This window comes from Musca autumnalis, unplaced genomic scaffold (assembly GCF_047663935.1).
Source record: "Musca autumnalis isolate F117 unplaced genomic scaffold, ASM4766393v1 scaffold_5, whole genome shotgun sequence".
In the NCBI taxonomy this organism is placed as follows: Eukaryota; Metazoa; Arthropoda; class Insecta; order Diptera; family Muscidae; genus Musca; species Musca autumnalis.
Window position 1 is genome coordinate 99,658,922 of NW_027412088.1, and position 14,025 is coordinate 99,672,946.

Here is a 14,025-nt window from a genome sequence, read left to right on the forward strand (position 1 = left end):
CTCCGCCTGAAAAACACTACAATTATCGTTGAGCTTGTATAAGTTTTTAATCAGTGGATTCTATCAGTAGACCCAGCGCCAGTACCTTCTTCCATCTTGGACCCGTCTGTGTATATTACCAGACCGTCCAGAGGAGATATGCTTTCAGCCCATGCGTCCCTGCTTGGGAAGATGACGGTTAAGGAGTCAAACTTGAAGGAAGTAGGCATATAATCGTTACGCAACCATTGTCACCTAACTCAAGTCGACTATCAATTAGTTTTGGGACATTGGAGTGTCCAAAGGTGAACCACGCCAACACCCTGACTCCCGGAGTCTAAAAGCAGTTCTCGCCGCTTGAAACTGGATTAGGATATCCAAAGGTTGGAAATCCAGGATGACGTTTAAAGCAGCTTGAGGAGTGCTTTTAACCGATCCGCCAATCACGCTAGGAATATGCAACTTTAGCTATAATTTTTTGACCGAATCAACTGTTGCTATTTGGCATTTAGGGTTCCTAGTGGTAACATACATGTTTTGGCATAGCCCTCATATACCGGTACCGCCTGATTTCAGGTATTTTTGAGTATTTATCTTCATTTGCGGTCTGTATTGGCTGTAATTTTGCATATAGGATTCCTAGTGGTCACATACTTTATCTACAAAAAATTCTGGACATATGTGCATGTTTTGGTATAGCCCCCTTATACCGGTACCGCCTGATTTCAAGTATTTTTATGTTTTATCTACATTTGCGGTCTGAATTGGCTGTAATTTAGCGTTTAGGGTTCGTATTGATTAATAAAGTCTCCGCCAAAACTTGTGGACATGGGCTCACATTGTCGTATAGCCGCAATATAACGGTACGGTCGGATTTAATGTATTTTTAAGTTTTTAGCTATCCGAATTAGACCAAAAAATTTTCACCTAAAGTTGTGGGTATTTGTTGCTTTTGTAACAGAAAGAACTAATAATTCCACATTTGTTCAGAATGTTCCCTGGTGGAGGGTATAAAAAGTGCGACCGGGCCAAACTTATCGCTTTTTTAATTTGTTCTATGGCCTGTTTCTCTAAGACGATTCGAATTCAAATTCGTTCGAATTACTATCAAACGCTTGTTGTTGAATAAAAGGTTGGTTTGATTGAAAACAAAAACAAATCAAATATTTTTCAAAAAACAGAATTTTGGTTGTAGTTCGAAAGAGTTTGTATTGGAATCGTCTAGGTGGAACATGCCACTTGTCTCATCTGCATTTTATTCCCAAATTCCTCAATACCGGGGAAATATTTCCAAACGCCGGCAACACTTCAGAATAAATTGCAATAAAAAGTTATTGTTGTGTTGTTATTATTGTTGATAACAAATTTCTCTCTCTTTGCCTCTCTTATTCCGCAAAAAAAAAATTATCAAAATATATAAACAGTCAAAACACTTCGCTAACCGGCAGTTAGTTAAACAATATTTCTTCAACGACTACTACGTCGTTCCAGGTTAAATTTCATCTTTTATTGTATCTCTAACCTCATCCAAACCAAGCACAACCATGCATTTCGGTATTGTGGGTAGCGGTATTATTGGTCTAACGACCGCTCTGGAATTACAAAATACTTTTCCAAATGCAAAAGTGACAATCTTGGCTGATCGTTTCAATGAAGACACCACCAGCTATGTGGCTGCGGGAATTTTTCGACCTGGCACAAGTTTTATGGGTCCAACACAGGAAATAACACAGTAAGTTGAAGAAGGAAGAATAACGGTTAGTTTTATTTCAAATTTTGTGTGTGTTTCCTTTACAGACAATGGATAACAGATGCCTTCCACTATTGGGATGATATACGTCGTTCCAATAAGGCATCTTTGGCGGGTGTTTGCCAATTATCTGGTTATATATTTTCCAGTACATCACCATCGATAGTAAGGGTAAGTATAACGATTGAAAAATGTATTAATTTACACATGTCGATATGTATTTAGATTATACTCCTCCAAAGTTCTATGAATGCTGATAAGATTTCCAGTGTGTCTGCAAATGATTCTTAATTGATTTTATTGTTGATGTTGATAAGTTTTCCACAGTTAAATCAATTAAATGTCAATTGTTATTGCTCAAAGGTGACCAAACACACAAACGATTTCTAAAGAGAGAATAAACGAGCAATCCTTTCATAAGAAAGGGGAAGGGAGAGTTTGTGTTTTGATGGGTACTGTTGTTTACCATAACACTTACACACCCCTACTTTCCCAGCTAACAATTTTTTCCGATTGCTCTGATTTCCGATTTTTTTTTTCTGAGATTTTTTGAATATTTTTTTTTAGAAATTTGCCGATTTCTCTAATTTTTTCCCTAGAAATTTGACAGATTTTCTAAAAGTTATTTTTTAAAAATATCTGCACATTTTCTGAAGTATCTTCGTTCCGATTTCTAATCGATTTTCTAAGGGATGTTTTTGTTTGGTTGTTCTGGAAAAACAAAGCCATTGTTTATGAATTTCGCATATACAATTTTTAGTATTTTTTAATATAAGTGCAACATATAATAATTGAAGCTAGCTTGTTGATAGCTTCAAGTTACACGTGCACATTGTTCCACTATTAACCACCAAATGATAACAACAGGAAAATCATTAGAACGTTTGAAATTTAGAGGGATTTATTGTTTGTTGCGTCAATATCAAAGGCGTCAGCTCGCAAGAATTTTTTCAGATAATCTAAATTTTTATTCGAGTTTCTTCAGAATTTCTTTCGGAATTCGGACCGATTTTCTTAAGGAACTCAAAATTTTCCACCGAATTTTCCAGAATTTTTTCCGATTTCTGTCAGAAAATTTGATTTTTTTCTCCAAATTTTCCAAGAATTTACCTTCGAATTCGTCGCGAAACTCTAATATTGTTTTTTTAAAATTTCCTTAGAAAGTTCTTTACGAATTCGGTGAACACGTCCATACAACTTTCGTACCGAATTCGGTACGAATTCGGCATCAGAATAAGAATTTTTTTCAGAAATTCTATCCGAATTCGGAACAAAATGTGAGGTGGGTTTACATAAGAATTATATGGAAGTGGACTACTTCCACTTAAAAATTAAGACCTACTCCATTTACTTCCATGTGAATTGGGCTTAAATTGAATTTATATAAACTTTAATGTAGAGGTACCGTAATGATGTACACGTGATGTTTATTCTAACGTATGACTATGCAGAGGAAGAACCTGCAAGCCCATCTTGCAGAAATGGACCAAGCAATCTGCATTCTGAAGAAGATAAGCGAGAATTGCAACCCTCCATTGGTGCATTTAACGTTTCCAAGGAAATGTTGAAGAAGCTGACAAAAATAAGTTGGACTTACCTGGCAAAGATACATTTTTTCGGGAGCCCTTTTTAAAATTATTTCCTGTACAGTCAATAGTGGGATTATATACTTCATAAACCAAAAAAGACAAGTTAGATCTTGACATTGTATTGAGCTCAAGCGAATTATCTACACTTCTCTCTTCCACTCCACTTTCATTAAACAGAAGCTGTAATCCAGCAATCAGCGCTCCATCACATCCTGAAAAAGGGGAAACGGGAAGGGACAAATGGGCGGGGTAGAGCAGACAAGGAAAAAAGGATCTAAAATAAACCTTCCCCCTTCCGCCAAACACCTTCGCCATTTAAAGCCTCTGCATTTTTTAACAGGATCTCAGGATCCATGGAGGAGAAGTAAGAGAGAAAGAAGCAATCTCATGAGAACCAAATAGCCTGGGTCTTTTCTTCATCAGACTAGGACACCAACACTGCCAGAGGTCAGAAATCATTTCAGTCTCTTCCCCGTCTTCGCAGAGCCTGCAGTACTCAATGTTGTTGCCCTCCCAGTTGCTTGTCATAGAGCTTATACAGCAGTGGCTAATAATGATCCCTTCATTAATTCTGATCTCTGACTTGATAATTGAGATATGCAGTTCTACATCTTGAGATATCCGTCCAGATTGACTGCGGTCCGTCATCACAGACCACCATTACGGTATTCTTAAAGTATAACTTGTTGATTTATTTCCCGTTGCTACAACAACAACAGATAGTCCAGCCTTCACCTCCTATTCGTCAAAAATATATAAACAGTCTTTCCCTATTAGAGGGACGGAATGCCTCATTGCTAGCAGGAATTGATGTATTCGTCCTTATATTGAATCCGTTGATAAAATATGTATATAAAGCGGGGTACACACGATCAGTTTTGACTGTCGATTGAGTGAAGGAAACAACAACCACATGATGTTTATTGTTTGATTTCATTCACTTACACTGTAGGTGAGAGAGAGAAGCAAATGCAAAAACAACTCAGTGGGCGCCCTCACTATACTGTCTTTGCAAAGAAGCGCGTCCCTGATGTAAACTTACCGGCCATCAGTGTCGTCGCAGGTATGTATATTGAGTATTTGTAATTCAATGCAAATATGATTTTACTTGTAGGCTTGATATGCCTAAGGTATCTTGAAGCACCTTGTGTTTGTTGAGGTTTTGTTGTGATTTCGTTGTAAAAGAGTCTAAGATTTTGACGGATATAAGAGCAACAACGTAATAGGGTAAATTTGAAAATTTAGTTCAAAAATACCATTATTGAAATTCAATATAAATGCATCCATCTATTAGAAGTAGATGTTATGTATATCAGTTCAAGTTCAGGTGAAGTATCATATAATGACAACGACCTATTTAGTGAGGCTGCTTTGAACATTTTGGTACATCTGCCAAGTGACAGACGGAATTTTAACGGTTTCTTCGATTTTGAACCTGTTCCTACAGCAGATTAAATTCAAAAATCTACAACAGCACTTCCAGAATTTGTTCTGTGGTAATAAAAATATCACAACAAAATGCGATTTTTATCACATTTTCAATTTTATATTGGACATCATAAAATCTGCACTCACAGAGGACATACATAAATTAAGCAATTAACAAAATCTTTATAGAAATCAAAGTTCGCCTAATGTTTATCAAAATTGTTATATTGATGTTTTGATTTATTTATTTTTTTCAGAATCATTTTATTGAAAAATTACTACCCATTTATCGTCAAGCCACAGAAGATGAATTGAAGCTATGTCATGGCAATTGGAAATATGGTTCATTCTTTACGACATGTGTAACCGAGAGTCGTTTGTTCCTGCCCTATGCCACACAGAAGTACGTTAAAATATTTTGGAATTAAAATACAATAAATTTAAATCATTCTTCTCCCTCTTCCAGATTCAAGGATGCCGGTGGTGTGGTCATATATCATCACGTGAACTCATTGAAAACTCTTCCCGAAAAATATGACATTGTTGTGAATTGCACCGGCATGGGTGCCAAAGATTTATGTGGCGATCGACAATTGGTACCCATTAGAGGCCAAATATTAAAAGTGCGCGCTCCATGGATTAAAACAGCCTTCTATGGCGATTATGATACATATATTGTACCAGGTTTTGAAACCGTTACACTTGGTGGTTGCCGTCAATTCGATAGTTATAACTTGGATGTTTGTAAATATGATTCAATGGCCATAAAGGAACGCTGCTACAATATGCTGCCAAGTTTAAAGAAAGCCGAAATTGTACGTGAAATGGTTGGTTTGCGTCCACATCGATCAGTGGTGAGAGTTGAAAAAGAAATTATGCAGCGTTCCGATGATGGCAGTGCTGTTAAAATTGTCCATAATTATGGTCATGGTGGCTATGGTGTAACAACAGCTCCCGGCACAGCAAAGTATGCCGTGAAATTAGTTCGTGAAATGCTTGTGGGCAATAGTAAATTGTAAAAAAGATGTAATGCTAAAATCGATATACTATTGTCTATGTATAATTACCAAATTGTTATATTCATATACATACATATGTACATATTGATATTTATTTGTTATTTTGTTAAATGTTAATATTTGTTACATAAGTTGTGTTCCAGAACCTGCAAAAACGTACTATTTAGTACTACTTTTACAATTTTTTGAAAAAATGCGTTCCTGTACTACAAAAAAGGCAAAATTTTCTGTTCTCTTTAAACAAAAATGGCTCTGAATGGCTTTCTCTTCTACTATTTCCTACTACATAAATTTGGTTGTGTAGAAAGTGGTAAATTTGTCAAACAAAATATTTATCATTTTTGAAGGGAAAATAATAAATAAGTATTTTGACTAAAACCATTAAATTTTGAATTTAGCAATGAAACAAGACTTAAATACAATTACAAATGAAGTATTAACTGAAATCAGCGATGTACGTATTAAAATTTGCAGAAAATTTCATTAATTAAACACATTTTCTTGCAGTTCTACGAAATATTTCAGTTCAATAGTTTGTAACGAATTCTTTGTGAAACGGAATATTCCAAAACTGCAAAATCCACCGTCAGGTTTGAAATAAAAACACATGTCATTATGCCTGTCTGCGTACTCGATAATTGGTTTGTCTTTCTACGTACTGAACTTTACTGAACATTTTTTCTTCAGTAAAGTTTTGACAATTGTATAATTGAAATGTTGCTAAACATTACTGAAGAAACAATGTTCAGTAAAGTTCAGTACGTAAAAGGACAAACCTAATTTGTAATAATTTGGTTTGTCTTTTTACGTACTGAACTTTACTGAACATTTTTTCTTCAGTAAAGTTTTGACAATTGTATAATTGAAATGTTGCTAAACATTACTGAAGAAACAATGTTCAGTAAAGTTCAGTACGTAAAAGGACAAACCTATTATTACTAATGTTTCTAAAATTGACAGTTGTTCAATGGAAAAGTTGCTGAAAAAAGTGTTTCAGCAACATTCAGTAAGTACGAGGACAAACCTAATCATTGCCCTAAATACTCAAGGTCGTAGTCTTCAACGTATCCCTTTATGTTGTTTGGAATTCCAAATGACAAGATACTTTCTCTTTGATAAATTTACATCTGATATACCATTTCTCCGTTATGCAAAAGCAAGAATTATTCTTATAACCACTAAAGGATCTGATCGATCGATCAGAAATATATGTGAGAAAACAGTTTGTACGAGTTGTCCGTTATTCCCCGTCCAAACTACCGTGACCACATACACACAGAAAATAAAGACTGGCTTCTATAAATATGTAAGTTGGTGGTTTATTTTAAATAAAATTGAGTTAAATTCTTTAAATCTTCATATAATGCATTAAATCGGGTGGTACCGTTAAATCATTGGAATTAACGGTTATTGGTTTTTTCCTGAGGGAATATTATTGTTTGTGCAAACTGAAAGACCAGCAGAATGACGTTTGGAAAAATTATTTTTCAGCAGATTCGTCGCTACTGATGCCCTTGATGATTTAGCACTAACTCATGTGTGATCATATGAAAACGTAGAGTGGTATTTGCAAATGAGTTTTCAAATTAAACAATTAAAAATAAAATAATTTCATACAAGTTTGTTTATTTTTATCTTATGTTTTAACATAACGTCTACCATGTTTTGTTTTTTGTATCTGACACATTTAAAAATGTTCACAGTTTTTCCGTTCCTGTACTTTTTGAAAATATATCTGCTCTGAGAACAATTTAATCAGTTTGCTCTTCTACTACTTTTACCACTAAAAAAGTTCTGGAACAAAGCTATAAATTATGATTCAATATACCTACCATGACAAAAATATAAATATTTTCTTCAGTCAGCTCCACCCAATTGTGACGCAAAACATTAAAATGTGTTTATCTCAAAACGGACAAATGGCGTATGGAACACTTAAGCATGACACCGACGATATGTCATCGACGATAGGACCCGACGCCAAGATCGTACAATCGCATACAGTACGATCTCTATGCCGCCTCGCCTTGAGGGTGTGTAATTTTAGAGAGGGGGAACTCCCTGTTTCTCATTTGGGAACTCCCTGTTTCTCATTTGGGAACTCCCTGTTTCACTCTACGGGGCTTGGACTTCTTGCCTCTGAATCACCCAACATTTCAAACACGGCTGGAGAGTAGTTGCTCGGGTGAGAGCCATCCCAATCGCCATCTGCTGGCTAGGCCCGACATACCCAGGCATATCAGAATATTCATGCTCTAGAGGGGGAGGTGCAAAAATATAGGAGAGAACCCATAGATCAACAGGCATATTAGGCAGGTCTGAGTAGCATTCACCCGGACGCAGTTGCTAAGGCCATAAGCAAATGTAGTGTGAATAAAGTCCTCGGAGTACATCCCCATCTATCGCAGCTGAGGAGCGTCAGCTGCCACTATAACCCACTTAGCGCCGAGAATTTTTTGCGAGAAAACTTAAATTTTTTATGAAAATTAAATTTTTGAGATTTTTTAAGCATTTTTTAAAAAATAACTTTTTTCTCTAAAACGTATAGTTTTCCTGCAATCGGGCCTTCTTTTAAAAGTTCCAAAAACTTTAGAGGGTAATATAGGTGTATCCTTACATGCCAATCCCTTGGTTTTTGATTGAGAAAATACTCTTACTATATTCCTAACAAATCCCTGACTTTATATGATTCTAACATTTTTGATTAAATTTTTATCGCATATTTAAATTTTTCATCGGAAGTCGAAGTAAAAAGTCGATTTTTTTGAATTGCTTTTGTTTTTGGCCAATTGCGTGGAAATGCGTAGGTCAAATGAAGCGTTATCAGCGTGAACTTACAGATAACAGACAATACTATAACAAAATGCAAAAAACCCCACAAAAATATACGAAAAAACCAGAGTTTTACGTCAATTTTTGCAACCATTTTTTGTGGCGTTTAAACGACCAGTGGCTTTATCTGGGATAAACCAGAGTAGTTTTGGCTCAACTACGCTCAGGATATTGCAGTTGCTTAAATTCCTCTTGGGCAGTATCGATAGCACCGTGGAGTATGGGCCCGCACGAAACGCTGCACCTTTTCAACTGCTCTGCCAAACCTACTCTAGTGGATCTATGGTTACATCCCATCAAAGCAACCACTTTCCTGGAACTGGAGATAGATAGATAGATCCAGAGCCAGATTGAGCAGCAGAAGGAACACACAATAATAAACACTGCTACAACAACAACCCTAGTGACTTGGGCGAAGCTCATCACACTCATTTGTTAATCCTGCCACATCTGCTGAGAGATTTGGTGACTGCGGATGTGACAAACTGAGCAAAAATAAATTGGTCCTGGTTTTTATGCTGCTCTCAACACAGAAAAACGATACAAATACAAACATAGCTTTGTTCCTTTACTCTTTTAATGGTAAAGTTGGTAAAAGAGAAAAGTGTCCAAATTGATCTCTCATGATCATTTTTACCAGAAAAGTAAAGGAACGGAAAAATGGTAGATCTGGCAGCAATGTCAAAAAGAAACATAAAAAATCAATTTTTCAATCAATCTTCTATTTCACAGTTTTTAATTTAGTTTTATCAGCGTTCGACTTTTGCTTCTGTTTGTGTCCATTTTCTTTTTCATTGTGAAATAATCGTGAAACAAAAGTCGAAAAATCAGTTCTGCCATTTTTTACCTGCAGAAATTTTTCTGGTAGCCTGTGGTAGAAGAGAAAGCCATATTCGCTTTCTCTCCACTCTCACTCTCTTAAAAATTGCTTCCAGTTTTGACACTTTTCGGGGTTAAGGAACGCTTTGCAGGTTAAAAATGGTAACAAATGGTAACCTCAAGTAAGTAAAGGAACACAGCTCATGTGTACACTAAGTGGCGGGTGTGGTTCGGTTCCGGATCAAAGCGGCTTCGAAGAACACGCCGCCGTGGGATTGTGAAATTAAATAAATGTGTGATATCATATGTGAAATAAATTGATCATTGTAATAAAGCTTTAGCGTTCTCTTGACAAACCAGGCCCTGGATTCTTGTTCTATGAAAATTTGAAATGAAAAATATTTAATTTATAATTTTTTTCATTTGACAGTTTTTCCTTTATAAAAGCTTTCATTTCAGATTTTCATAGAAACAGAATTGAGCCCCAGGACATTTTGGATCGATCAATTTAGACTGGGCATGAACTAACAATAACAAACTATCAGGAACTACCGCCATTATAGGGATTTATTAAGGTATTTTTATTAACTCAATTTTCTTACCTGAAATCTTGAGAATCCTTTTGTTAGAGTTTAAGAACTACTAATAAGACCAGGGGCTGGATTCTTGTTCTACATATGAAAATTTGAAATGAAAAATATTTCCTTTATAATTTTTTTCATTTGACAGTTTTCTCCTTTATAAATGTTTCATTTCACATTTTCATAGAAACAGCCCCAGTTCACTCCCCATCAGAACTAAAAAAGTAAAAAGTTAAAAGTATAATATAATACTATTACCTGTATACTATATATAGACTATATATAATGGAGGTAATAGTACGTTTATATATAACCAGATTTAACAAACCCACTGGGTTTTAAATGTCAATTCCATTACATATACGTCAAACAAATCCTTATAAAGAAGGTTAACCCTGCAAAAAGCTATAATATAAACATGGTTTAAGTAATATAATAATTGTATTGATATTATGATATTATTTAATGTTATATTGATCTTATATTGATCTGATATTGATGATCTTTTTAGGACAAATTACTTTTTACTGTGGACTTTAATACGGGCAAAATGACGGTGTTACAGTCACCACAGCCAACACAAGAAGGACGACCACAAGAAGCAGCACGCCAGGTGGAGGAGGTGGCCAACATGTACCACCAAAAAAACCAAAAGTAAATTGGACCTGGTATAATCCCAAGTATTATTCCAAGAATAACAAGGGATATGTTCGGCGGCAACCATGCCGAGTTTCCGTTCACGCCGAACCTGAAGTCCAAGCTGGAGCTTCAGCTGCAGTCCTAGCTGGAGTTGAAGCTGCAGCTCCAGCAGAAGTTGGTGGTGCCCATGGTACAATAATACAGGTAGCATTATCAAGCCAGCTGATGGTAACATAATGTGTCAAAACCGATTGTTGTCATTTGAATTCGCTCTAGATACACAACCTAAATTTAAACTTCAAAATGAAAAAATTCAACGTTGAAAGAAGTTTAAAAACTAATTTTGTGTTTCAGCGAAAATTTGTGAAAAAACAAGGAAAATAAAATGAGAGTGTGCATCCTTTGCAAAAAGAAGGACATAACGGGTAGTGTAACATTTTTTAGTGTCCCGAAAGAGGAAAATATGAGGTCGGAGTGGAGTTCGATTTGCGAAAATCTGTTCCGAACACTTTGACACAAAATATATACCGGGTAAAAGTCCCAAAAGGAAGTTGCTACCTTCGCGCGACTGCAGATTTGTGAGTAATAAACCATTGTATACACAACATGCACATCTTATTTAAAAATGGTATATTTTTCTTTATATTCTCTTCCTGCAGCGAAGCAAAATGTAAGCACTGATCGGAGCTTTATCTCCATAGGAACTTTGCTTTGATGTCTTCAGCAATATTAAAGCTCTAAGATAGTGGAACTTAAGTGTCAAACAGACGAAATAGGAAACACTTCATCTGTCGCATCAAAATCGATGAAATACAACAAATTATGGAATTTTTAAATATATTATACATCTACAGGCAATAAATGCAGTTTATGTGTGGCTTATTAATATAAATATTTCTTTCCTGCTCATACCTACAAGTTTGTTTCAGAGGTTAAAACAATATTGGAATTGGTTTCAGAGATATTGCCCCGATTTCCTCTAAAAAGTCAATATTTGACCATGTTTACATGAGGCCATTAACTCGATCTAAAGTCTGTTCGCCAAGGCGATCAAATACTAGTGATATAGGAAAATACGTTCATGTACCCAACGCCTAAATTGCGCAGTTATATTTCCATGGTTCTGCGGGACGAAAGGGAAAGGTCTAAATATGAAAGTAAAGCTCAGTCGGGTTTTAATCAATACCAAATGTGTTGGTGATGATTGGCTGCAACATCAAGTTTTTTGAAAAGACGCTAAAGTACCCCAATTTTGACAATCATCTATGTTTCTATTTGGTGTATTTGAACATGTAACCTGCTAATCAAGAAGACCAGCAGAACATTAAATCTGTACCAAGTAGGTGTCGACTGTGGTCATCTGATGAAGTCGAAGAAAAGAAGACTTAAAATTTCGTGCAACTTTACATTCTTTAATCATAGTTTCCAGTTTTCTATTTGACATAGCTTTGAAAAATTTCATTTAATGTTATTAAAAGCTATTGAAATCCTAAACGAAATGTTGATTCGTGAAAACTTATGCACATTCTTTTGTTCGTTCTGTGCAATACGGAAATACGGTATGTAGGACGATAGGGTTGGACAACTTAATTACCACTCATAATTTGTCGACTGACGCGTGAAGATGTTTCTTACAAACAATGTATTCGGAAAACTTTTAAACACACAGATCTAAGTTATACTTAAAACACATGAATTCCATACGCTCTGAGAACCTAAATTCTCTTGGAACTTGTAATAAAGTACATGACTAAACTGTGTATACCAGAATGTAGTCCTGTAGGTATGTTTGAAACGTAACACAACTATTAACGGTCCATGGAGGCTATATCTAAACATTCCACAAATCTTAACGAATGTTTACTTCTCTCACGGAACACAAAATGCAAATTTACTGTAAATACTGTCTTAAATCGGATGCGAACACTATACCGCAATATGCATCCATATTACAATGGATCTATAGCCCTTTCTCAATACCAACAGCACTACGGACGGATGTAAAATACAATTACGCGTTTTGCTTTCCGATTTTGAAACCTAAAACAAATACACATATTTATTGGCATCCTTAGAACATTCACATAATCATGAGTCTTACTCCGCTAAGGGCTGTGCCTACAAACCATTCTTTGATAAATTAACCGCCGTCTTTTTTTTTTTTAAATTAGCAATAACAGGCATTTATATTACATATACATGCATTTTATAGAGGAAACGAATAATGCAATAAATATATTTCATTCAATAAATACGTATATATTTTGGTTTTGTTTGTTCTCCATTACGATTAAAATATATCATTTAATATTTTTACAGGGACAAATAAAATATCTATGAAAAACCGGCAATAATTTAAGGGATACAACATCAAGCAAATAAACACACACACACACACTTTTATTCCATTAAAAGCCACTTTGCAAAGTAATCTGCAATTTCTTTTCATCGCCAACACATACGCCCCTCGGATGTTCACATGCATATTGCTATTTATTCATTTGATCATTTACGGCTAGTATTTGCAAATTTCCAAGAAAATATATTAATAAAATAAAAAAAAAAAAAATCCAACTTGACTTTGTTTATTGGTTAAATAAAATTCGCTTCAAATTTAACATGTCAAGGCGAATTAATTTGTATTCGCCTCGTTTACAAATTTTGACATCTTATGTTACCAATTCGCCGATGCGGCTACCTGTGTATTTGTACCATGGTGGTGCCGAACAAGGCAATTAATTTTCTCATATCATATTGCATTCAATGAATTAGTCCCTGTTTATACAGGGAAAGTTGATGGGAAAGAAAATTGAGTTTATGGGCGAGGGAATAGAGAGGAATAAGAGGGGGTACACACACCTCTGTACTGGCAAATTATGTTTTGTTTCGTTTTTCTTCGTATACAACCTGAAGTTGGTTGCAGATTTGTTTTTGCATTTTCTTTCATTTTATCTTCTCTGCCGAGAAACAAACAACAGCGGAGACAATTGGAAAAAAACCATTTGGAGGAAAAACTATTTTTTTAAGCAAAAACAATTCGAAATAAGTGGAAATATCAAAATTAAAATGCAATTCAAGGGTTCCTTTAATAATTAATTGTTTATCACACACGTCCATTTTTCCTTTTCATTACAATTTTGCCTTGGCTTTGTTTTTGAACGGCGCAATGAGAAAATGAGTGTGAAGAAGAATAAGAGAAATTATAAAATTGACACAAACATGATTTCCGTGTCTAAACAACAAGGAAATTTTAAAAGAAATTGAGAAGAAAAATTTTCTTTCCAGTTTGAATGTCTAAACACGGTCTTAAAATGAATTATTTTATTTATTTTTTTTTTAATAAAATACAAAATGTCTGGAGTTTCCCGCATTGGCTTAACTTCATCACT

At 35.1% G+C, this 14,025-nt stretch overlaps 1 protein-coding gene across 1 annotated transcript; it reads left to right on the plus strand.

Moving 5' to 3' along the window:
- The first annotated feature begins 1,315 nt into the window (after positions 1-1,315).
- Daao1 (D-amino acid oxidase 1) lies at positions 1,316-6,143 on the plus strand. The gene is made up of 4 exons (XM_073990962.1): positions 1,316-1,711; positions 1,777-1,900; positions 5,004-5,149; positions 5,213-6,143. The coding sequence occupies exons 1-4, from the start codon at positions 1,524-1,526 to the stop codon at positions 5,763-5,765; spliced, it is 1,011 nt and encodes a 336-aa protein (XP_073847063.1). The 5' UTR covers positions 1,316-1,523; the 3' UTR covers positions 5,766-6,143.
- The last annotated feature ends 7,882 nt before the right edge of the window (positions 6,144-14,025 follow it).